Source organism: Apodemus sylvaticus, chromosome X (genome assembly GCF_947179515.1).
Source record: "Apodemus sylvaticus chromosome X, mApoSyl1.1, whole genome shotgun sequence".
Taxonomy (NCBI): domain Eukaryota; kingdom Metazoa; phylum Chordata; class Mammalia; order Rodentia; family Muridae; genus Apodemus; species Apodemus sylvaticus.
Window position 1 is genome coordinate 1,290,542 of NC_067495.1, and position 22,087 is coordinate 1,312,628.

General features: G+C 44.1%; 1 protein-coding gene across 1 annotated transcript; it reads right to left on the bottom strand.

Annotated features, from left to right (window-relative positions):
* Window positions 1-2,600: 2,600 nt before the first annotated feature.
* Usp11 (ubiquitin specific peptidase 11) lies at window positions 2,601-18,894 on the bottom strand. Its single transcript, XM_052171056.1, has 21 exons — window positions 18,691-18,894; window positions 10,985-11,094; window positions 10,686-10,816; window positions 10,403-10,520; window positions 9,869-10,014; window positions 9,670-9,731; window positions 9,450-9,549; window positions 8,920-9,093; window positions 8,671-8,829; window positions 8,102-8,326; window positions 7,898-7,981; window positions 7,711-7,805; window positions 6,272-6,478; window positions 5,364-5,413; window positions 4,876-5,172; window positions 4,722-4,792; window positions 4,353-4,465; window positions 3,917-4,066; window positions 3,717-3,832; window positions 3,436-3,524; window positions 2,601-3,353 (listed from the first exon to the last, which is right to left on the bottom strand). Exons 1-21 carry the CDS (start codon window positions 18,840-18,842, stop codon window positions 3,219-3,221), a joined length of 2,784 nt encoding a protein of 927 aa, XP_052027016.1. The 5' UTR covers window positions 18,843-18,894; the 3' UTR covers window positions 2,601-3,218.
* Window positions 18,895-22,087: the final 3,193 nt, after the last annotated feature.

Here is a 22,087-nt window from a genome sequence, read left to right on the forward strand (position 1 = left end):
GAGGCAGAGGCAGGCAGATTTCTGAGTTTGAGGCCAGCCTGGTCTACAGAGTGAGTTCCAGGACAGCCAGGGCTCTACAGAGAAACCCTGTGTCGGAAAAAAAAAATTCAAAACAAAACAAAACAAAACAACAACAACAAAAAATAAGGCTCCTGCCTTAGCCTTCTGAGTACAACAGGGTGAAGCACTCTACCTGTCTCACACGGCAGGCTTCTAGGAAGCAGCAGAGTGCTTCCACAGTGCTGATCTCACCAGTTAAACGGGACACATTCATAATTACAATTACCACTGAAAATGCTCAGAAAGTTCTCACCTCAGTACCAAACTAAACATGTTTTGGACCCACTTAACAGATCTTAACAGCAATGCCTGAAAAAAAATTACACTATTTCTAAGAAAATATAATTCTCAAGACCTGTACATTCAATGGAGCCCTTCCGGGAATCCCAATGGTATTCTTCATACAAATAGACAAAACAATCTGAAATTTCATTGGAACCACAAAAGACTGTGTGTGGCCAAATAACCCTGAGGGGGAAAAAAAAAAGCAAAACTGAAAGCACTACACTGCCTTATCTCAAACTTGCACAGTGCATCAAAGAGTGTAGCTCTGGCATAAAAGTACTTACTGACCAATTGGCAGAACAGGAATGAGAGCCTAGGAGAAGTCCACATCCTTATAGACAACGAAGTATTATTTTTTTGACAAAAGTGCCAAGAAAAGGCAATGGGAAAGGTAATAAATGTTGCTGGAAAAGTGGATAGAGATATCAGGAAAATGATAATGGACTTATTTCCCACTGTATACAAGACTCAACTCAAGCCAGGCATGGTGTCAAACACTGTTAACCTTGGCATTTGGGAGGTAGAGGCATGAGGATCTGACATTCAACATTAACCTCAGCTACACAGTGAGCCCCAAGGCAGCCTGGGCTATATTTGATCCTTTCTTAAAAACAAAACAAAAACAAACAAAAAACCCAGACCAGGCATGATAATCTCCATACTTGGGAGGTAAAGGTAAAATTTTAGGTTATCATAGTGGTGCATGCCTTAGAGAGTTCCAGGACAGCTAGGGCTATGTAGAGAGATACCCTCTACATATCAAAAGTAAAACAAAGCAATGCCACCTCCAAAACACACCAGCACCACTACCACCACCACCAACAACAACAACAACTAACTACACAGGTAAGAAGTTCAAGGTCATTTTTTACTACATAGTAAGATCAAGACTAGTCTTGATGTGAGATTCTTTTTCAAAAACAAAAACAGAAAACCCACCAAAACAAACAAAACAACAACAACCCCCCCCCACCATGGTCAGCTGATGTAACTAAGCAGATAAACTCACCCATACCAAAACCGGAGTTTAATTCCCGGGACCCACATGGTTGAACAAGAGTATTGATTCCCATGCATTATCCTCTGACCTCCACCTGTGTGCCATGGCCCACACATTCTCTTCTACACATACACACAAAACTTGAAAAAACAACAACCACCTGATTCAGAGTAAAGACATTAGCTAGCAGAGAACATCACATTATGTAATAATAGAACAATGATCTTTCTACTAGCATAGAGCTAAAACTCTGGGATTCCGGGGATATGCTACCATGCCCAATGTATACATTTTATTACTTTCTTTCCTTCATCCCGTCTATGCCACACACAGCTCTCCCAAGAGGCTATGCTTGGCTCCTTTGGGCAGCATCTTATGGGAGATGTTCAGTATACACATGGCATCTTTTGGTTGTTGAGTAGTGTTCTTTGGCAAATAATCCTACCTTGTTTTTCTCTAAAGAGATAGAAGGGCAAGTTCCCGGTGGGAGTTGAGGTCCTGGTGGGACAGAGGACCAAGCCCAGAGGCAATAGAAACAGCTGGCCAGTCTGGCCAAGGTATAGCTTCATAGTACTGAGGACAGTCTTCTCAGGCGGTAGTAGTAGGATCTGAGTGTTGGTCTGGCAAGTATCTTTATGCCTCTAAACAATGTTTGCCTACAGCTATGCCTGTCTCTTTCAGGTGTGCCCTTGATTTATAATCTTTTTTTTTAATTTATTTATTTATTATGTATGAGAACACTGTAGCTATCTTCAGACACTCCAGAAGAGAGCATCAGATCTCATTACAGGTGGTTGTGAGCCATCATGTAGTTAGTCGCTGGGATTTGAACTCAAGACCTCTGGAAGAGCAGTTGGTGCTCTTAACCACTGAGCCATCTCTTCAGCCCCTCAGTTTATTATCTGTAGTGCATCTCAGATCCCTCAAAAGATCTTTCAGCTCAAGAATCCAGACAAATATTCCCCAATAAGCTGACAGAACCAAAGCCACTCTTCATTTCTGTGCCCATTTCCTCATCTGAAACTAGAGATGACAACTCTAGCGAAAGGCCACTATGAAGGCAGAGGTGATATTTGTAAAACGCTTTGGAGCCAGCGGGTAGTGCATGCTTGAAACCCCAGTACTTCGAGACAGGAAGACTGCTGCAAATTCAAGGCCAGCCTGACCTACACAGTCCTTACAGCAAGTATTTTAAACGCATTTGAAAGGCAGCATCTGACGCTCAGGTGACCAATAAACACTCAAAACTGCTAGGTGTGGTGGTCATGCCTTTAATCCCAGCATTTAGGAGGCAAAGGTCCAATCTCTGAGTTGAAGGTCAGCCTGGTCCACACAGTAAGTTCCAGGACAGCCAAGAGCTACACAGACAGACCCTGTCTCAAAAACAACAAACCCACTCAGAACAGCATCAACCACATACCATACTTGACTTTCAGTAATTACACAGAACAAAGACCTATGACTGGTGCGTAATAGGTACATATGAAGAAAAAGCCCATACTGTTGAACATGGGAGTCTGGAGCTTTTTATGTATACTTAACACAGAGAAGAAAGTATGATCTGAGTAAGAAAATACACTCTGTGTTCACATGAACCCCCAGGATCAGCCACTAAAACCACTTTGGCATGAGGAAAAGAGGGCAGGGGAGCATAAATAAGACTAGGAGGGGAAGTCGGTGCTGTACAGGCACACACAAGCAGGGGCACACTGCTAGGGGTACAGGGCCTCTTCTTTCTGAGAGGGTAATACAGCGGTACAAGAGAACAGTAGCCACAGACTAAGCCTGCAATGTCTGGTGGGGGCAATGAACACAGGAAAGAGATGGGGTAGACAAAGGGGGCTTCCTTCTCTGTGGTAGGTTCTAGAGCTCCTTAGTTGATATCCATGATGTCAGAATTGAGCGTAGAACTGGAGGCAGGAGAGGCAGAGCTGTCAGACTTAGCAGTCTGGGACTGACGTCGACGTACATCTTGGCGTTGATAGAACAAGACATAGGCTGCCTTGGACTGCAGAGAGAGGCCATGGGTCAGTTTGGAAGCCAGAAGGGGATAACAGAAAAGAGGGCAAGAAGAGGTACAGAAGCTGTACCTCAATCTGATTCTCATTGACAGGTGAGACACTATTGTCATCAAAGTAGTGCCACTGGCCACTGTCCTTGTTGCAGGCAAATGTTGTATCTGAAATAAACAGAAACCATTCTTACCACCCTCTTGGCTCTCTAGAGTATCCAAATCTACTTTTATGCTCCTCCTGCCTTGATAATTTTGTCTCTGACCTACATACCTAGTCATGTCCTGGGTATATCCTGACCCTTAGTCTAGACACCCCCCTCAACCAGGGCATGCCCTAGCCTACAGTCTGGTACATACAGTGTCCATCACGCATGCCACCATAGTGGTTGGAAACTGCAATGAGATCATATTTGTACAGGTCTGGAGAAGAATCATTCTTTGGTTTGATGACAAACTCAGAGAAATCCAGATCCCTGTGGGTGAGAAGACAGTAAATACTGGTGGCCTCCACCTGTCCCTTCCCAGCGCCCACAACCTTTCTCTGTAAAGCTCCTGACCGGATAGGAAACTGCACCAGGGTGTCCAGCTTTTCCCGGGAAAATTTGGAAAATGAAAAACGCTTCAGGTGGATAATAAGAACTTCAGGTAGCATCCACAGGTCCAGTTTCTTGGTGGCCAGTTGGTGCTGCTTGCAGGACGAGCAGTACCTACAGACAGAATCCAGGTCAGGAATGGACAGTGAGCATCTGTCTCATGCCTTATATATTCTTCACACACACCATCGAGCTAGCCTACGACTCTTTCTCATTCATTCCCTCTCCCACTCAGACATCTTCACTGAAAACTGTAGGCATGTACCACTTGTTCATTTTGTAAAGGATGCTGTGACTTGCTGCATGCCTGGTACTCTCTTTTGTCCCTGTTTGTGAGTGCTTCTGTTACAGTCTTAGCTAATATCACTCATGAACTCTCTCCTGAATGCCAGGTTCTCACCAGGGGTTCTCCTTCTCAAGGGTTTCCACAGTGGTGAAGAGTTTGATGCACTCCTTCAGCTGCACTGGATTTTTCTTCAGCATGTATCCCACACAGTCATGCTTCACATAACCCTGGGGGAGGGGAGTTAGTGTCCAAAGGATCAGACATAAGGAAGGTAGAGAAAAATAGGGCAGTGTGCAATCACAGACCAAGTGAGTCAGAACCTGAGACCGTGGTGCGCCCAGAGGTGCGCAGGTGCCAAGGCCAGGCCAGTCCTAGGCCTGGATCTCTTGGCTCTCTCCCTGGCTGGAGTTAGGAGAGGGCGTATAAAGGGTTGTAGTGTGAGCTACGAGGATTTCCCATCCCTTGAGTCCCGCTTCCATTTACCTCAGCCTCCACTTCATCATAATAACGCCTCTTCATCTCTGGCTCCCAATCCATGGCAATGTATGGCTGAGCTAGGGGTGCAGAGGAGATGGTTATGCTCCTGTTGTAGGACATCCTTCCTCCTGTTATCTGTAACCCTAGCCAGGTGACATACCTTGGATTTCTTCAGGAGAGGTGGTCCGGTCACTGGTTCCATTGGAGTTCACTGTCTGCAGAGTAAACAGTTGCTTTCGCCGTCGCCTTGGGGGCCACTGCGATGTGTGGAGGCTGTTGTCTAAGAGGGAGGGGCAGCTCCCGTCGACCACAGAGCTGGTCTCAGCCTGGTCCTGCTCTGTTTCTTGGGAACCATCATTATCAGTAGGCTCAGGCATTTCCTCCTTTTCTTCTTCACTGCTGCTCTCATCTTCGACATCCTCATCCTCATCCTCATCCTCATCCTCATCTTCATCACCTAGGATGGGGAGGATGTCAAGGATCAAAATGTAGGTTCTCCATGGAACTGTGGGTGCTTCAACACAGAGGAACCCTGTGTGTGTCCTATGTATCCCCCAAACCCACCTCTCCTCAGCCCTTCACCCCTACTCAGTGAGACACACTCATCCTTATTGGCCTGGCTCCCTTCTCACCTTCTTGGGGACTCACCTTTCTCATCTCCATCATCCTCATCTGAGGTGGGTTTGGTCACATATCGTCTGTAACAAAGCAGAGAAGACTCCCAAGGGAGGAGCACAAAGGTAGAGGGGCATCCCAAGGTTTTATTTGGGTTTGGTGGAGAAGTTAAAGGTAAACACACATGCAACTCACTCTCTCTCTCTCTCTCTCTCTCTCTCTCTCTCTCTCTCTCTCTGTATGTGTGTGTGTGTGTGTGAGTGTTTAAAAATGCTATGTGAATACTTTATCCTTTATCTCTGAGCTATATTTCCAACACTTTTCTGAAAAAAAATTTTTTGAGACGGTTTTTGTAAGTTCCTCAAGCTGGCCATATGTGGCTTCTCCTGCCACAGCTGCCCAAGTAGCTCGGATTCTAGGCATGCGCTACCACTCCTGGCAGGTCTTATCCTGAACCTGCAATGCGGTGAAGCAGCGATGCATGAAAAGGTTAAGAACACCAGCAGCGGCCTGCATTCTAGGCCACTGGAAAACAGATACGCACGCAATCAATTACAAATTAATGTCAGAGAAGTCTTTGAATTAGAATGAAGGAGAGATTGATCCAGATAACATAGCTGTGCTTGCCTTCCGTGCTAAGAACTCTGGATTTTAGGTATAAGGATAAAACTACATATACGTCTTTCTGTAGAGACAATTACATACAAAATGAAGTTGTCACTACTTTTTCTTGTTCACCTCTGTATTCCCAAGACCAAAGAGAGCACTAGAGAAGCCAAAAGTCTAGAAAAAGAAAAAGGCCTGCAAAGTCTACTACCATGATCAATTTGAGCTGTCCTTAGGATGTGCTAAACAGCAACTGAGAACCCAAGTCTAAATACTGACCTTGGTCCCCTCCCTCAAATCTACTTCCCCTTGACCCTAGGAAAAATGGTACTTACGAAAGTCGGTACATCAAGATGTTATATAGGCCCTCCCAGGAGAACCGGTCCCGGGGCACTGACACCAGGAGAGGGTGCCCAAAAAGGATCAATCCGTAGTAGGAGTTGTTGTAGTCTCTGGATGGGGTACGCTCCCGCAGGTAAACAGGAACCACAATATCATCTCTTGAACCCTCAACAGGCTCAATCCGACCGGTCACCTCATATCTGTGTGTGTGTAAGGGGGAGTAGTTAGTTTGAGGCATCCCAAGAAAGATTACCCCTCAGTTGCTCCATTGATTCATCTCAGTCCAAACAAAATGAGTTATTTTTCATTTTTATTATTAATGTATGTTTGTATTTGTATGGGCATACATATGCTATGGCACACATGTGGACGTCAGAATAGATCGTTCAGGCATCAGTTCCCTCCTTCCATCATGGATTCAGGTTGCCAGGGTTTGTGAAAGTGTTTTTGCCCACTGAGTCATCTTACCTGCCTCCCCAAAATAGTTTATCATTATTTTATGTGTATGGGTATTTTGCCTGTATGTATATCTGTATATCATGTTTATACCTCGTGACTACAAAGGCCAAAAGAGGGCATCTGGATGCCCTGGGGCTGGAGTTACAGATGGTTGTCAGCCTCCACGTGGGTGCTGGGAATTGAACCTGGATCCTCTGGAAGAGCAGGTAGCCAGTGCTCTGTCTAGCCTTGTCCCAAAATATTTTAAAGGGTCTGAAAATCCATGAAGGATTTGGTATTTTATAAACTACCAGACAACTCCCATAGCACTTTGTTTATATGCTGTTTGAGGAAAAGCATTGGTAACATGGGAATGCTTGGGGGGGGGGGGCAGGGACAGACAAGGATGGAAGCAGTTTTTCTTGTGGAAAACACTTGTTTACAAAGAAAATTTCTTCTCACAAATACCATTCTTAGTTGCTCCAAATCTAAAAACTGCTGTGGGAAACAGGAAGCAGGGCATAGTTCCACGGCAGGGCACCTGCCCACTATTTAGGAACCTTGAGCTCTAAATAAATAAGGAATACATTTTAAACAGAGTATGTTGCCAGACACAGTGACACACCTTTAATCCTAGCACGTGGGAGGGAGAGGCAGGGTGCTCTGTAAGTTTGAGGAAAGCCACGGTTATACACAGAGACCATCTCTCTCTCTCTCTCTCATAATATATAACTATATTATATATAGTTATAAATAATACATATACTTATACATATATACTCATGTTTATTTTCTATACTCATAAATATATTATATATATTATACATACTTGTGATTATATATGTATTGTGTCATATAAGTGACATATAAGTGTCACTCAAGTGTTAAGAGTACTTGTCTAACATGCTCGTGCATTCTGGTTCTATCCCCAGCAGGGCAAAACAAAAGGTGGGGGGAGCATCCTCTATCCATCCCCATCCGTTTCCTCACTCACACAAAGATGTCATCGCGATCCAAGATGCCACTCAGAGGATCCTCCAGCTGGTAGAGCTTATAGAATCGGTGACTGAAGACATCAGCTACTATCATCTGTGAATATACAGGGACATGGGGACAATCAGTGTGCAAGGTTGTTCTTCCTTTCAATCCTTCCTACCCAGCCTCCCTCTGCAAAGTCTCACCTTGTCTGGTGCAACACTTGTATGTGTGGACAGAGCCACACACAGATCTGAGATATTGCCCTTCTTGGGGACTACAACCCGGTGCTGAGGGAGAAACAACATTTACAGAAGATCAAAGGGGCTTAGAGTAGGCTAATGTAGAAAAGCTTGAGGAAAGTAACCAAATTCTGATGCGCGTCCCTCATTGTGTTCCCATAACCCCACCTGTTCTGGTTTGCGGCGGGGATCCATGGGGACAAAGAAGACTTCCAAGACCCTCCTGGAGCAAACAGGCAGTGGGACACTGAGGTAGCAGAAGGGGTCAAAGGTCACAGAAACATTGCCACAATCAGGACACACCAGTGTGGACTTGAAAAGGCCGTGGAAAGTGTCCACGATCACAGAATCATTCCGTCGTTTGTGGTTCTGCCAGGCTTCCTGAGCCACTTCCTGTTGACAAGTGTTAAAGTGGGTTACAGGCAGAGGGAAGGTCTGGAGATGGCTTCATAGGGTTTGAGGTAAAGGACCCTGGTGAAGCCTAGTTGGGGGGGGGGGGGTTACAGCTAGGGCTGTCTGGAACCCGTGTTCCCTGTCAGAGCTGGCATTATAAATGAAGGACAGGAGCCTGACTCGGGTTAACTCTAAGATAGCTATAGGGACAGATATAGTGTGGTGACTGAGGGTGAGGTAAAGGTCAAGGTAGGGGAACTGAGAAAATGATAAGGTGTTAGATAGACTGGGGAAAGCAGAGACTTCCTAAGGCCGTGGCCATGTAGCTTTAATGGGTAGCCTACCAGATCAGGCCGCCCAGCACCATTGCATAGCTCAACATATTCTTTCTTTTTGACTCTATTGAGGTCCTCATGTAGCCCATCCAGGAGGAATGACAGAAGTTCCTGTGAATCATGCTGCTGGTAGCCCAGAAACTGGGATGCGAAATGGCCAACCTTGTTCTGAGGAGACAGTAGACAGGAGAGTGAGCAATGAGCTAAGAGAAGCAAGAGAAAGGATGGTGGGAGGGAGCCCATGGCGTTGAGACACACCTTGAACACATTTGGCACAATGGAGCGGTGGTAGCCAGACCAAGTCTGCTTTACCAGATCTGCATAGGCCTCAGCAAGCTCACCCTTCATGCCCAGAGGGTTCCGGAAGTTGAGCTCCTCCAGGTAGCGGTTGTTGAGAAAGTATTCTGTCAGCTGTGGCACATTGCTCAGGCACTGTGGTAGTTGGGCCCAGTAAAAGAGGTAGAAGAGAGGCGAGGGGGTGCAGGTGAGAACAGAGCAGGAAGAAGGGGAGAGAGGGAAATGAGAGAGAGAGAGAAGGGGAAAAGGTTGGCATTGTGAATGCAGTCTCAGGGAAAACATCAGGATCTCTGCAGGAGGAAAATGGTAGTGCCAAAGGAGAGAGGAGAGAATGGGGAGCAAATGTGGGCACACCAGATCAGATTCACAGAGCCTTGGCTTTCTAGCTGATCCCCTGTACTGTAATCTTCTTTCCCCACTCCCACCCCCTCGCTCTGTCCCCAATAATACCTAACCACTATAGTTGCCAGATATAGACCTAATAGCCCAACCTGTAGGGCCGAGTTCATGAAGCATGTGTTGCCCAGATTGGTGAGACCACAGATGCCCGGTTGCCCCTGGAAGTCTTCATCCTCGTCTGGTATGCTGTTCCTGGAGTCGGATGAGAAACCCTATGAGCTAAGGCCTACTACAGGTGGGTATTCTGTACTCATAGGCTCTGTCTGCCTACTTTGGGGTACCCCCACTCTGCATGACACCCCACAGGCTCACATGCCACACAGCTGAGCGCTGGGCCAAGTGCCATCTTTGTTTCGAGTCTCCATGATGACCAACTGGGTATAAGGTAGAAAAAGGAGAAAGGAATATATTAATGGAAGGCCTCAAGGGCACCCTGCCCTTCCCTGTTCTGACTAGTGCCAGGAATCCATCTACCTGGTTACCAGCACAAAGGAATCCTCCCCATTGTTACCTGCCCAGTCTCAAGGCAGGCATCAAGCAGTGTGATCTGTGTGTTGCACAATCGATCCAGAGAGCCCTCTGAGTTCTTGGTCCAGAGGCGCGTGTCTTCCTGAGGCTCTACCAGAAACTGTTCCCGAGCTGTTTGCAAGACTAGGTCTGTGGAGGGTGATGGTACATGACCATATCTTCTGGGACCCCAGAATACTCATCCATGTGATAGTGCTAACTCATTTTCATAGACTTTGCTTACTTGGCCAATACATTGTGTTCTCAGATCATTCTCCACACTCAAACTCAGAATTTGAGACCCTCCCAATAAACAAACTCTTTTCCACCCCCACCCAAGTAACTGGAATATAGCTCATTTTTGTAGACTCCAGGAGGCACCCAGTGTCTATGCTTAACTTGGTCACGACCACCTTTCTCCACAGTTTAACTGGTGCCTTCTCAGGAGGTTGTAAGCTGATAGCCACAAATCCTTGGGTCACTGAGATATGACCTATGATTAGGAATAGGCATTTATCTCAGAGGCCCTGAGACTCACCCACAGAATCAGTATAGCTAAACTGAATGGTGAGAGCCGTTTCCATATCACTGTGCTGAACAAGCAGTAGTTCTATTGGGTACACTTCCACCTTTCGAATGCCAGGAAGTTCTACGACCTGTGAAGGCAGAGGAGCACCAACACTCAAAAACCCACCCAACTGACAAAGGTATATAGGTATACACAAGTCTGGAGCTATCCTCAGCCTACATGGCCTTTCTCCTCCCCAGCCAGCTTCCCAGAGAAATCTAACACACACCCCTAACATCTACCCCACCCATACCTTGCGCTCAATAGGTGGCTGGCCATCCATTAAGCCATACCAGCTGACCAGGTAATTCCAAGCAGGTGCTGGGAGCAGCACATAATCATCTCCTTCTAGCAGTCTCTCCCTGAGATGCCAGCTTATCTGATCTGCAGGTGTAGGGGTACGGACAAGGCAAAACATGAATTAAAGCAACTGTTAATTCTGGTCACCCTACCAATGCCTAAGCCAAGAGAATGGGAATATGGCCCCTTGAGGGAACAGAAGGGACCAGAACTCCAGGGCAAGGTTAATAGGGAGAGGCAGAAGCTTGGTACCTTCAAAGAGCCCAGCATTGTTGATACAGCCAGGAAAGGTGCCAGCATCTTGATCCCCTCCCTTCACGTACACCTCCCACTGTTTATACCAGTGTTTCTCCACAAGGAACCTGGAACCCAGACAGACAACAAGGGTGTCATATGATCATTCCGGGACCAGCTATATAACTTTTCATCATTTGCAGTTATTAATCCTCTGTAATTTAAGCAGAAAATCTTCAGCACTATGTAAATATAAAAAAGCAAAATTTATTCAGTGAAATGCACATTTGAATATTGAATTACTTGGATTTTTTTTATATTCATTCCCCCCCCCTGTTTTTTTAAATGAGGTCTTGTACCATGCAGTCAGACCCAGAACATACTAGGATGTAGCCCAAGCTGGCCTCAAGCTCTCTGGTTCCTTCTGCTTCAGACTCCTGAATGCAGGGATTAAAAGGTGTGTACATGCCAGGCAGTGGTGGCACATGCCTGTAATCCCAGCACTTGGGAGGCAGAGGCAGTTGGTTTCTGAGTTCGAGGCCAGCCTGGTCTACAGAGTGAGTTCCAGGACAGCCATGGCTACACAGAGAAACCCTGTCTCAAAAAACAAACAAAAACAAAAAACAAAAAACAAAAGATGTGTACACACCCCCCTCATGGCTCAGTTATCCTCTGAGTGCGCTTCGGGGTCTCTTTTAAGACAGGGTTTCACTAGAGTCCTTGCTGGCAGTGAACTGGTTGCCCCTGCCTCCATACTAACATTATAGACATAATTCACACTTGGCTTTGTATTTCTGTGGGTTTTTTGTCTGTACACTGCCCTCCCCACTCCCTAGACCCTTATCACTTATTCCAGGAAAACAAACATTCCCACCTAGGAGCTCATGCCATAAAATCTATCATTCAACCTTCCAACTCCCACATTGACATTCCTTCCAGCTTTACTGGCCTCTACATTTTATGAAGTTCACTTAATAAAGCTAATTTATAGTTAGTAGTATTTTCAATGCAAAAGGTGCTGCTCAATTAAAAATATTTTATTAGTTTCTAGTTTGTTTTTGTTTTTTGTCCAAGACAGGGTTTCTCTGTATAGCCCTGGCTGTCCTGGAACTCGCTCTGTAGACCAGTCTGGCCTTGAACTCAGAAATCCACCTGCCTCTGCCTCCCAAACACAGGGATCAAAAATGTACACCACCACACCCAGCTAAGATTTTATTATGTGTATAACTGTGTGTCTGTGGATAGAAATGTGTACATGAGTACAGGTACTCACAGTAGCCAAAGGCAATTGTGAACTATCTGACTTGAGTGTCTCCAAGATCAGTAGTATACCCTTTTAACCACTGAACCATCTCTCGACTCCCTGACATTCCTAAAAGCAGATTTTTAAAAGAAAATTACAATTAAAATCACTCTGTAGCGAAACTTCAGTTAGTTTAGGATGGGGATATAGCTTAGTGTTAGACTTCTTACCTAGCACATTAAGAGGTCTTACATTGAATGAATCTCTCTCTCTCTCATACACACACACACACACACACACACACACACACACACACACACACACACACACACACACAGAGAGAGAGAGAGAGAGAGAGAGAGAGAGAGATACCACAGCAGTTGGAAAGCAGGAAAATTATTTTGAATGCGAGCCCAGCAGCCAGGGCTAGAGACTTAATCTCACACAAACAGGGAGAATATAAATGCAGACACCACTCTGAGACAGCCTCAGAATAAGGCAGTTATTGACTCGGGACAGGGTGGGCTTTTCAAAGCAAGGCCATTGATGACTGCTACCTGGCCAGAAAGAGTTAACTTCACCTCCCATAAGCCCCAATTACAAATCTTCCCGGGCACTGCATCATTCAAACACTGCTTAACTACTTGCACACCACACGACACCCCTGCCTCAACAAAAGCTATCTCGTGCATAATAAACTCTCTTCTTGTGCCTTTTTCTGCCTCAATTCTTTCATTATTCATATCCCCACCATCCTGCACAATTAAAAAAAAACCTTATAAGTGATAAATATAACATTGCTGTATTAAATTTATTTAAATAAGTTTAAATACATATAAAGGCATACTAGTGAGTTCTTACTGCCCAATATCCTGTGGCCAATACACCGAAAGATGATTAGGATTTGGATCTTTATAAAATTACTAGTCACTTGTTTTCTGTTACCAAATTATTGCCAATTCTTAGTGCTTTTTTTTATACTTTTAATAATGTACATGTGTGTGCCTGTGTGTAAGCATGTGCACATAATTGCAAAGGCCCTCAGAGGCCAGAAGGCATGAGATTCCCTGGGGCTGGAGTTACAGGTGTTTGCCGGTCATCCAGTGAGGTGCTGGGACTCTGGAAGCAGGATGTCTTAACTACTGAGCCATTTCTTCAGTCCACCTTTTTACATACTATCTTTTGTTTGAGATAGGGTCCCACTATGTAGCCCTGGCTGCCCTGGAACTCACTACATATCCCAGGGCTGACCTAAAACTCATTTGCCTTTGCCTCCAGAGTGCTGGAATTAAAAGGGTACCCCATGAATGTCTGGCTACATACTCAATTCATTTTTGTTGTTGAGACAAGGTCTATGTAGCCCAGTGATGACCATAAGGACCTAATAATCTTTACCACTATGTTCTTATAAAACTGATTCAACTTTTTGTCTTGCTTGTAACATTTTTCTTTGGTGACAGGATTTCACCTGGTAGCTCAGGTTAGGACTCATGTTGCGCTGGATGGCCTCAAACTTACAATTCTCCTGCTTTGCTTCCCAAGTGCTAAGACTTCAGATGTGTGTTATCATACTCATCTTGTTTTCTAAATATTCTTCCACGGATGGCCTCAGACTAGCTGCAATCCTCCTGTTTCTGTCTCTTAAATGCTGAAATCAGACATATGTGTCACCATGCCCACATCTAAGCACTGTTGATCTGTCTTACCAAGCTTGAGTCAATGACACTAGAAAATGCCATAATTATCTCTGGGAGATAACGTAAGGTTGTTTTTCTCCCATTAAAGGGTAACAGGAATAATCATATAATCATATCTATCTACAAGTCTTCGTTTGTTTGAAACAGCACTCACTGTATGGCCTCGAACTCACTGTGTCGATGACAAGGCATTTGCCTATAGGGTGCGGGCACTAAAACCATGTGCTACCACACCTGGGAAGCTTTTTAAATAGCTTTCACTTTTCCAACTCTCTTTGAAACAAGTTCTCATGTAGCCTACATTGGCCTTGGCTTCCTGATCCTGTGCCACTACCTCCCTAGTGCTGGGATTAAGGGGCTGAGATATGTGTCGCCATGCCCAGATATTCCTATTAAAATATTTTCGAAAACGAGAAATTTAAAAAAAATGCATTTAGAGGCTAGGACAGAACTCTTACAAGTCCAGCCTGGGTCAACAGTGTGAGACCTCAAGGAACAAAAATAAAAGCTTATCTTCCTCAATTAGTTGTGTAGAATATGCTACTGTAAATATCTTTCACCAACACTTCTTTAGGTCCTATGAAACTGGTCTCTCTTCATGTGCTGTTAGTGCACATCTATGAACCCAGCTCTCTTCTTCCTTAAGAACTCCACAGTTGTTTACTGTTAGGAAGTTGTCTGTACCCTGTACAGATCTAACCAAAGTCTCTCAAATATCCTTAATCTGAATGTGTAGACAACTCATTGTTACAAGAACTAAAACTTTCTAAGGAAGCAGTCCTTTCAGAGACTGGAATGTGGTCTCAAAACATAAGCTCTTTAGGGGCTCAGTCACATGCTTCCTGTGTATGGATCCTCATAGCTACCAAAAAAAAAAAAAAAAAAAAAAAAAAGCTGAGCAAAAAGTCCGGTACAAGTCAGGTAGCGGTGGTGCAGTGGTGGTGCACACCTTTAATCCCAGCACTAAGGAGCCAGAGGCAGGTGGATCTCTGCGAGTTAGAGGCCAGCCTGGTGTGCAAAGTGAGTTCCAGGACAACCAAGGCTACACAATGAAACACTGTCTTGAAAAAAAAAAAAAACAAAGTGTGGCATAGTGCTAATCTCAACACCTGAGGTTTGCTGGCCAGTCTAAAACAGAGCTCTAGGTTCAATGAAAAGCCCTGAATCAAAAAATAAGGTGGAAGGTGGGTAAAATGGTACAGCAGGTAAAGGTGCTTGCTGCCGCTGAGCCTGCCGACCTGAATAGGCTCCCCCGGAAATACAAAGGGAACTGACTCCTGCAAGTAGTTTTCCGGCCTCCTCCAGCACAATGAGTCACACGGTGTACCCCACCCCACCCCCAAATAAATGCATCTAAGAAATTTAATCAGTAAAGGTGATCGAATTAATTAACTGGAATTGTTTTAATCTGCTATTAAACTAAGGATGGGAGGTGCAGAGAATACTGACAGAAGTATGATTTGAAGCCAGTCCTTGAGTTCAAATGCTTTATAAATATGTATTTCTCAACTAGGACAGCAAACCCATATAAAACTTTGAGATATTTTGCTCTTACCTAATTTAGATAAGCATCAAAAAGTGGAGCTTAGCAATATGCTTCATAACAATTCCAACAGGAGAAACAAATTGGCTTTAATACTCAACCAACACTGGTGTGGTAATTTTTTTTAATGAGGTGAAGTTAACATAAAATTAACCCATTTTAAAGTGAACAATTCATTAACATTTAGTACATTCACAATGTTGTGTACCCACCACCTCTACTTAATTCCAAAATATTTCCCTCACATCCAAAGAAGATCCTCTCCTGGCAGGCTAATTTAAAAGGTAAGGATGACAGGATCGTGTGTTAGATACCAATAGCAAAGTCATGGCACATCTGTCAAGGTAGGAAAGAGGAATGAACCAAAGCTTTGAGAACTGTTTGCACATCTCCAAATGAGTTATGAAAACAGTCTGGTTACTGTTTGTTTTCAAGATGGACTGAGGCTAGTCTTTGCTGGAGAACTATGATATAATGGCAGAAAGACATCACTATATTCTCTAGTTTGAGAATTGTAATTTATCTCCCCAGTAATGTATACACATTTCACTGGCAGTGTTGTTTAGGAACTCTGTAAAGTGGGAAAACCTGGAAAAGGCCCTGAATGTAAAGAATAGCAATAATCTAATGTGGATGTCCCTGATGGAGAGAGGAAGGTGCTGGTGGGCTGATAATCAGAGAGAGAAATGTTAGATGGAGAAGGGTACCAGCCTCCAAAAGCCTGCAGCTCACTCGGGCCTTTACCATGTGCACTGTACTGCATGAGACAGGAAACTGTTCGACATCCTGGGGAACAGATGGATATAAAACATAAATAAAAACTTTATGTATTTAAAAAAATCACTGCTTAAGAGAAGAACAGCATCTTAACACTTAAGAAACCTGGCAGACAGAGCTATAACCAAAAGATCAAGGTTAATGTATCAAATTACATCATACAGATACTATTTACCATATAATATAAGGGCTTACAGTCTATTTCACAAACACACTTATATTCATATATGTGAATATATAGTATATATATATATATATACATATATATAAATATTGGAAGTTTATTATGGTAATGAATGTGAAAAGAGCCCTTTAATTCAAAATTTAGGGTAATAGTTTCCTACGAAAATGGAGGGAAATTTCTATCTGGGAAAAGCATAGAGAGTTTTTTTTTTTTAAGGTAATGTTCTGAATCTTCACATGAGTGATGAATTCACATATAAAATTTACTAATTTTTCTTTGAAGTAAACTCACTGAAAATGGGTTTAAAAAAAGCCAGGCATGGTGGAGTATACCAGTAATCTCAGCCAGACTTCTGAGTTCAAAACTAGCCTGACCACATAATAGAGACCCTGTCTCTAAAAAGAGGGGGCAAAATAATATAAAGACTTCTCTGCATGCCCTTAGATTCCTCAAATCTAACACACTTTATTTGTTCTATTCTTTTTTCCCCATATCATCTTTGGGTAGACAAAAAAAGTGTGCATTGATGGTATACAGCATGAGGTTTTGATATATACATTGTAAAAGACTAAACCAAACTCCTTAACATACCAATTATGTCACATAGTTTTTTTTGGGTAAAATCTATTAAACAATTGTAATGTATAGAATAGAGTGTTATTAGCTATAATCACCATTTTGTACAAGGGAGTACTTGGATTTGTTCCTCTTGTCTAAATTTTGCATCCTATGACCAATATTTCCATAATCGTCTCCCTCCCATGTGCATTTTAACATAAATCTTCAATTATTTGGTAAGTTGTTTACACACATATATGAATATTGTTGTAAGTTTATTATGGTAATGAATGTGAAAAGAGCCCTTTAATTAAAAATTTAGGGTAAAAGTTTCCTATGAAGATGGAGGGGGATTTCTAGCTGGGAAACACCCTTATTCCTAAATTTTCAGTATGTATTTTTCACTGAGCAAGGGATATTCTTTCATAACCAGATCACAATTATCACAAACAAGAAATTATCAGTACCAATATTTTATCTACTGGCTTTAGTCAAATTCCACCATTTTTTCCAATAAAATTTACAGTGAAAGAGAAATAAATTATGAGAAAGAACCCTCATTTTTAAAAATAATTTATTTTTCCTGTTCTAGGATCCAAATGAGGCTCACATGTTGCATAGATTTGTTAAACTACATTAATTCCTTCAGTCCGGAACAGTTCTTCAGCATATGTCTTTCACGACCTTGCCATTTTTGAAGTATACAAACCATTTCTTTCAGCAGGATGTCCATCAATTTATGTAAAATGTTTTATACTATAATCTTTGTAGGTCTTACGATTTTCAGAATTTAAAAATGAGAAGCAACTCAGAAATAGGAACCCAGGGAACAGTAAATATTAAGGGGCACTGATTAGCACTTAAAAAAAAAAATCGGTCTAACAAGACAATTTGTCCAGAGCTGTGGATCCTTTTTAAATAGCCATTTCTATTGATTACAAAATGTTATCATGTAGAAAAAGAAAAATTCCAAGTAATCTTTTGTAAAATACCTGCACTTTCTCCTGTTCTAGGAAGGAGATCTTATCTAGGGGGTTGGGAACGAACAAAAAACACAAACAAAACAAAAAACAAAAAACAAAACAAAAAAACACCGCGTCACAATCTTTGCTCTTTTGCAGGCGCCATTTTCTGCCCCAGGCACTGCCCCTCCTCCACGGTTTGCCCCTCCCCAGACCTTCGCCTTGTCCCCAGGAGCCAGGCGCCCTCCCCATTTCCACTCCTCCGCCCCTCGGCCCACAGCTATAGGCTATGGAGTTGCTCTTCAGCGGACGCCACCAAGCTCGTCGGGTTCACGGGCGCTTCGAGTACTCGTAGGCCGTTCCTTGCAACCGACGCAACGTTTCGTAACACACGCCACGCCCCCGCGTTAAATACGGAGCCAGCCTCCTTGCAGGCTCCAGGATCCCAGACGCAGTCCCCTCTCACCCCCTCCCCCAAACGATGCAGTCCCCGGACTCCCAAGGCCATCCCCTCCACGCCCCACCCCTACCACAATCCCCATTTTGTCCTTAGGCGGCTGGCTGCCCCACTCGGGCCCCGCCTTCTCCGCCAAGGTTGAGATTCATTCACTTAGCACCTCCACGCCCCCTCTCCCCCGCCGGCCCAAGCCCCTTCACCGCCTCGCCCCGCTTCATCCTCAGAATTTGATCTCTAAGTACCCCGCGATACTAACGCCCCCACGGTCCCCTTGGCCAAGGCTTCATCGAAGCCCAGCCTCACCAGCTTTCGCCAGCTCGCAGTGGACGCTCTCGCCCATTCCCGATTTGGCGCCACTGTTCATCCAGGTCTGGCATTGCCTCGGGCTGTGTCTCTCTGTCCCCAGCAGAGGCCGGGATGGCAGCTGCGGCTGGGTCTGCTGCGACTGCCGCCATCACCGTCTGCCCTCCTCCAACTGCCGACGCAACTGAAGATAGGAAGACGACCCTCAACTGGCACTTCCGGATTCTGTCCCGGAAACGGAAGCAGAGCCCCCCAACAATCAGGGGGCTACTGCCATCTTGGAAACGTCACAATTTGGCGGAAATTGGGTGGTGGTCTGTGGTTTCTGCAACCAATACTAGAGGTTAACTCTCTAGTTTGGAACTAAGGCATTAGTGCCTTGTGGAATCCTCTAACACTATGTGAAATGGTCTTATGGAAGGTGGAGGCCAAAGGTTTCTAAAATGAGCAAATGTGTATTTAGGGCCTCAAAAAGGATGCCTAGGGCGAGTCTTTGCCCCTTAGGCTGCAAGCCACTACTGTGAAAGTGGCATTTGTGTTAGTCTAACTTGAATTACCTTTCATTGCACTACCTTTCTCGTCCATCAAAACCAAATGTATGGGCTAGAGATATGGCTCAGAGGTTAAGGGCACTTGTTGCTTTTGCAGAAGATAGGGGTTCAATTCCCAGTGCCCACATGGGCTCACACCCATCCATAACACCAGTTCCACTGGATGAGCAGGAATGTACAAGGTACACATATATGCATACAGGGAAAACATTTACATACATGAAGTAAAATAGTTTTTCTTTTTTGAACTCAGAGTTTACCACCTCCTGAGAGCCTGAACTAGGGTGTGGCTCTGTGTGTCTGTCTGTCTGTCTGTCTGTTCTGTCTGAGACAGGGCCTTTGCTAAATTGCCCAGAATTTCCTCCACCTCTATGAAGCCCAGGCTAGCAACTTATTTGCCTTGATCCTCCTGCCTCAGCCTCCAAACCGATGGATTACAGGCACTCAGCTTCCTGAACTAGAGTTACCAGACAAATGTGATGTGTTTGTTGGAGGCATAACAAATAGTCACCCGGTTTAAGTGAGTCGCTGGACTTAAATAGTAGCCTTGGGTAGCAGATAACTGTATTGTTTTCAGCCTGTGAGTAACAAAGTGGGAAGCCAAGAGCCAGAAATGTGAAATCATTTGTCTTCAGCTAGGATGTGCCTTAGCACTGCAGACCTAGTTCCAGAGCTGTGACCTTAAACACCAGGCAGATCCTCAAATTGTGGTCACATGCTATCAGCTCAGGAAACACTCTCAGGAGGTTTCACAAAATCAAGACTATCTGCAGTATCTTCACTCTCATTTTCATGTATATATAGAATTATTCAGAGGGTATCTTGAAATAAGCAAAAATTCATTAGGTGTCCTCAATCTTTAATATAAAGGAACTCTGATGTCAAGCATGCGAGAACCATTGAATAGGCTAGGTTTCTTTTAGTGTGTATTTTTTTTAAATAGAGTGTCAATTCTGAACATGAAGCTCAGATTGGCCTTGAACTTAATGGTGATTCTCCTGCCTTAGCCTCCCAAATGCTAGGAGTACAGGTTACAGGTGTACCAGGTTCTATGTCAGACTTCAGCACTACTGTATTTTTTTTTCCTTGTGAGAAGTAGCACTTTGGGGTATTAACCTGTTCCCTGATCTTTACTTCTAGAAAATGGTGGCAACCCTCACAGCAAAAGCTTTTTATTGCCAGACATTACCAGACGTCCTTAGATGTGGAGGTTGTCTCTCTGGTTGAAAAGCACCCTATTAAGCTGTTACCCTTTTCTTGTAGGCTCTCAGTTCTACTGGTCAGTGATGCCTTTAATTCTCTGCACTTCTTCACCTACCTTTCTTTTGGCTGTCCTCACCTGTTGATTACCCACAATTTCCCCAAAATCATGATTTGGGGGCTAGTTGATGATTACCTTCACTGTTACCAACCACACACTGACAAGAACAAACTTTAAGGTGTGCCTTCCTATTCTTATACACACATGTATGCTTGCACAGTTCAACCCTCCTCCCTCTCACATGATCTAATTACAGTTAGTTTCTGTAGGGAGTTTGATTTTACAGTAGTGATGTTTGTTACAGTGATTCTGCCATCTAATCCCAACCTGACACAACTTAATTGTATGAGCCCTAAAGGAAAAAAAGCAAACTCCTTTAACTTGATCCAAGACCCCCAACGACTAGTGCAGAAATGGAGTTTGGCCCAAGCAGAGCTGCTCTTTAAACCCATCAGAATTGACTCCCTTCATTGTAGTCTGTTCCTCCCATTTAGCTTCCCCCTCCATCCCTAAAGCTGGTTTCTTCACCATCCAGAGGTCAGTCTCTACAGACAATGGGAGGACTTAGGAAGTCTGCTGGGGAATTTGTGGACATCCTATCCATTACAAAACTGAAAGAATGACAGGAATGGAAAGATGTCCTAGGTGTTTTTTTTCAGTCAGGGTTTCTCTGTGTAGCAGTAGATGTCTGTCTTGGAACTCACTCTGTAGACCAGGCTGCACTTGAATTTGGACATCTGCCTGCCTCTGCCTCCCAAGTGCTGGGATTAAAAAAAAAGGCATGTTGCCACCAACAAAAGTAGGCTGCCCTACTTTTTCATTGTGGCACATAGTAGCTTCAAATTGAGATTTCAAAGTGTTTACAAGGACACAGTGATTAAGAGGTTCATTAGGTCACTACTGCTGTACTTCCATAAGCAGACACTTAGGCTTGCGAACACTTGCATTTGCCTGGCCCTGTCCACCTTTTTTTTTTTTTTTTTTTTTTTTTGTCTTCCTAAGGTAGACTTCATAGAAAGAGGAAATTAAGGCCCTATCCTCACGTGAGGCTAATTGGCTGTGCCACTTTTGTGTACTGTATGTACAGATATATGTGGAGGCCAGAAGTCAACATATGCTGTCAACCTCAATTGCTCTCCATCTTATTTTTTGAGACAGGGTCTCTCTCTGAACTTGGACTTCACCAGTTCTTTACACTGGCCGGCCAGGACGCTCCAGGGATCGTGCCCCCCCCCCCCCCCCCCCCCCAGACAGCCCTGGCTGTCCTGAACTCACTATGTAGACCAGGCTGGTCTCGAATTCACAAATCCATCTGCCCCTGCCTCGCAAGTGCTGGAATTAAAAGGCATGCATCATTACCCTTCAGCCTTTAAATGGGTGGTGGTGACCTGAATTCAGGATTTCAAGTTTGCTTAGCAAGTATGTTACCAAGTGAACCATCTCCCAAGTTACTGTAAACTTCACCATGCAGATGACTTCCAGGATTTTTAGAAACCGGTCCAAACTTCTGGCTCCACAGCCTCACTCTTGAACCTTTCTCAGTCTCCTAGACTCCTTTACATGGTCAAAATCCTGCTTTATTTTC

Bases quoted from the DNA above. Each gene is read 5' to 3' on its own strand.
- Usp11 (XM_052171056.1), bottom strand. From the start codon at position 18,842: ATGGCGGCAGTCGCAGCAGACCCAGCCGCAGCTGCCATCCCGGCCTCT. The intron at 10,521-10,685 runs GTATGGGTGGGG...CTGCCTTCACAG, and splicing joins AGCCACCTATTGAGCGCAAG to GTCGTAGAACTTCCTGGCAT. The intron at 8,327-8,670 runs GTAGGCTACCCA...ACTTGTCAACAG, and splicing joins GTGCTGGGCGGCCTGATCTG to GAAGTGGCTCAGGAAGCCTG.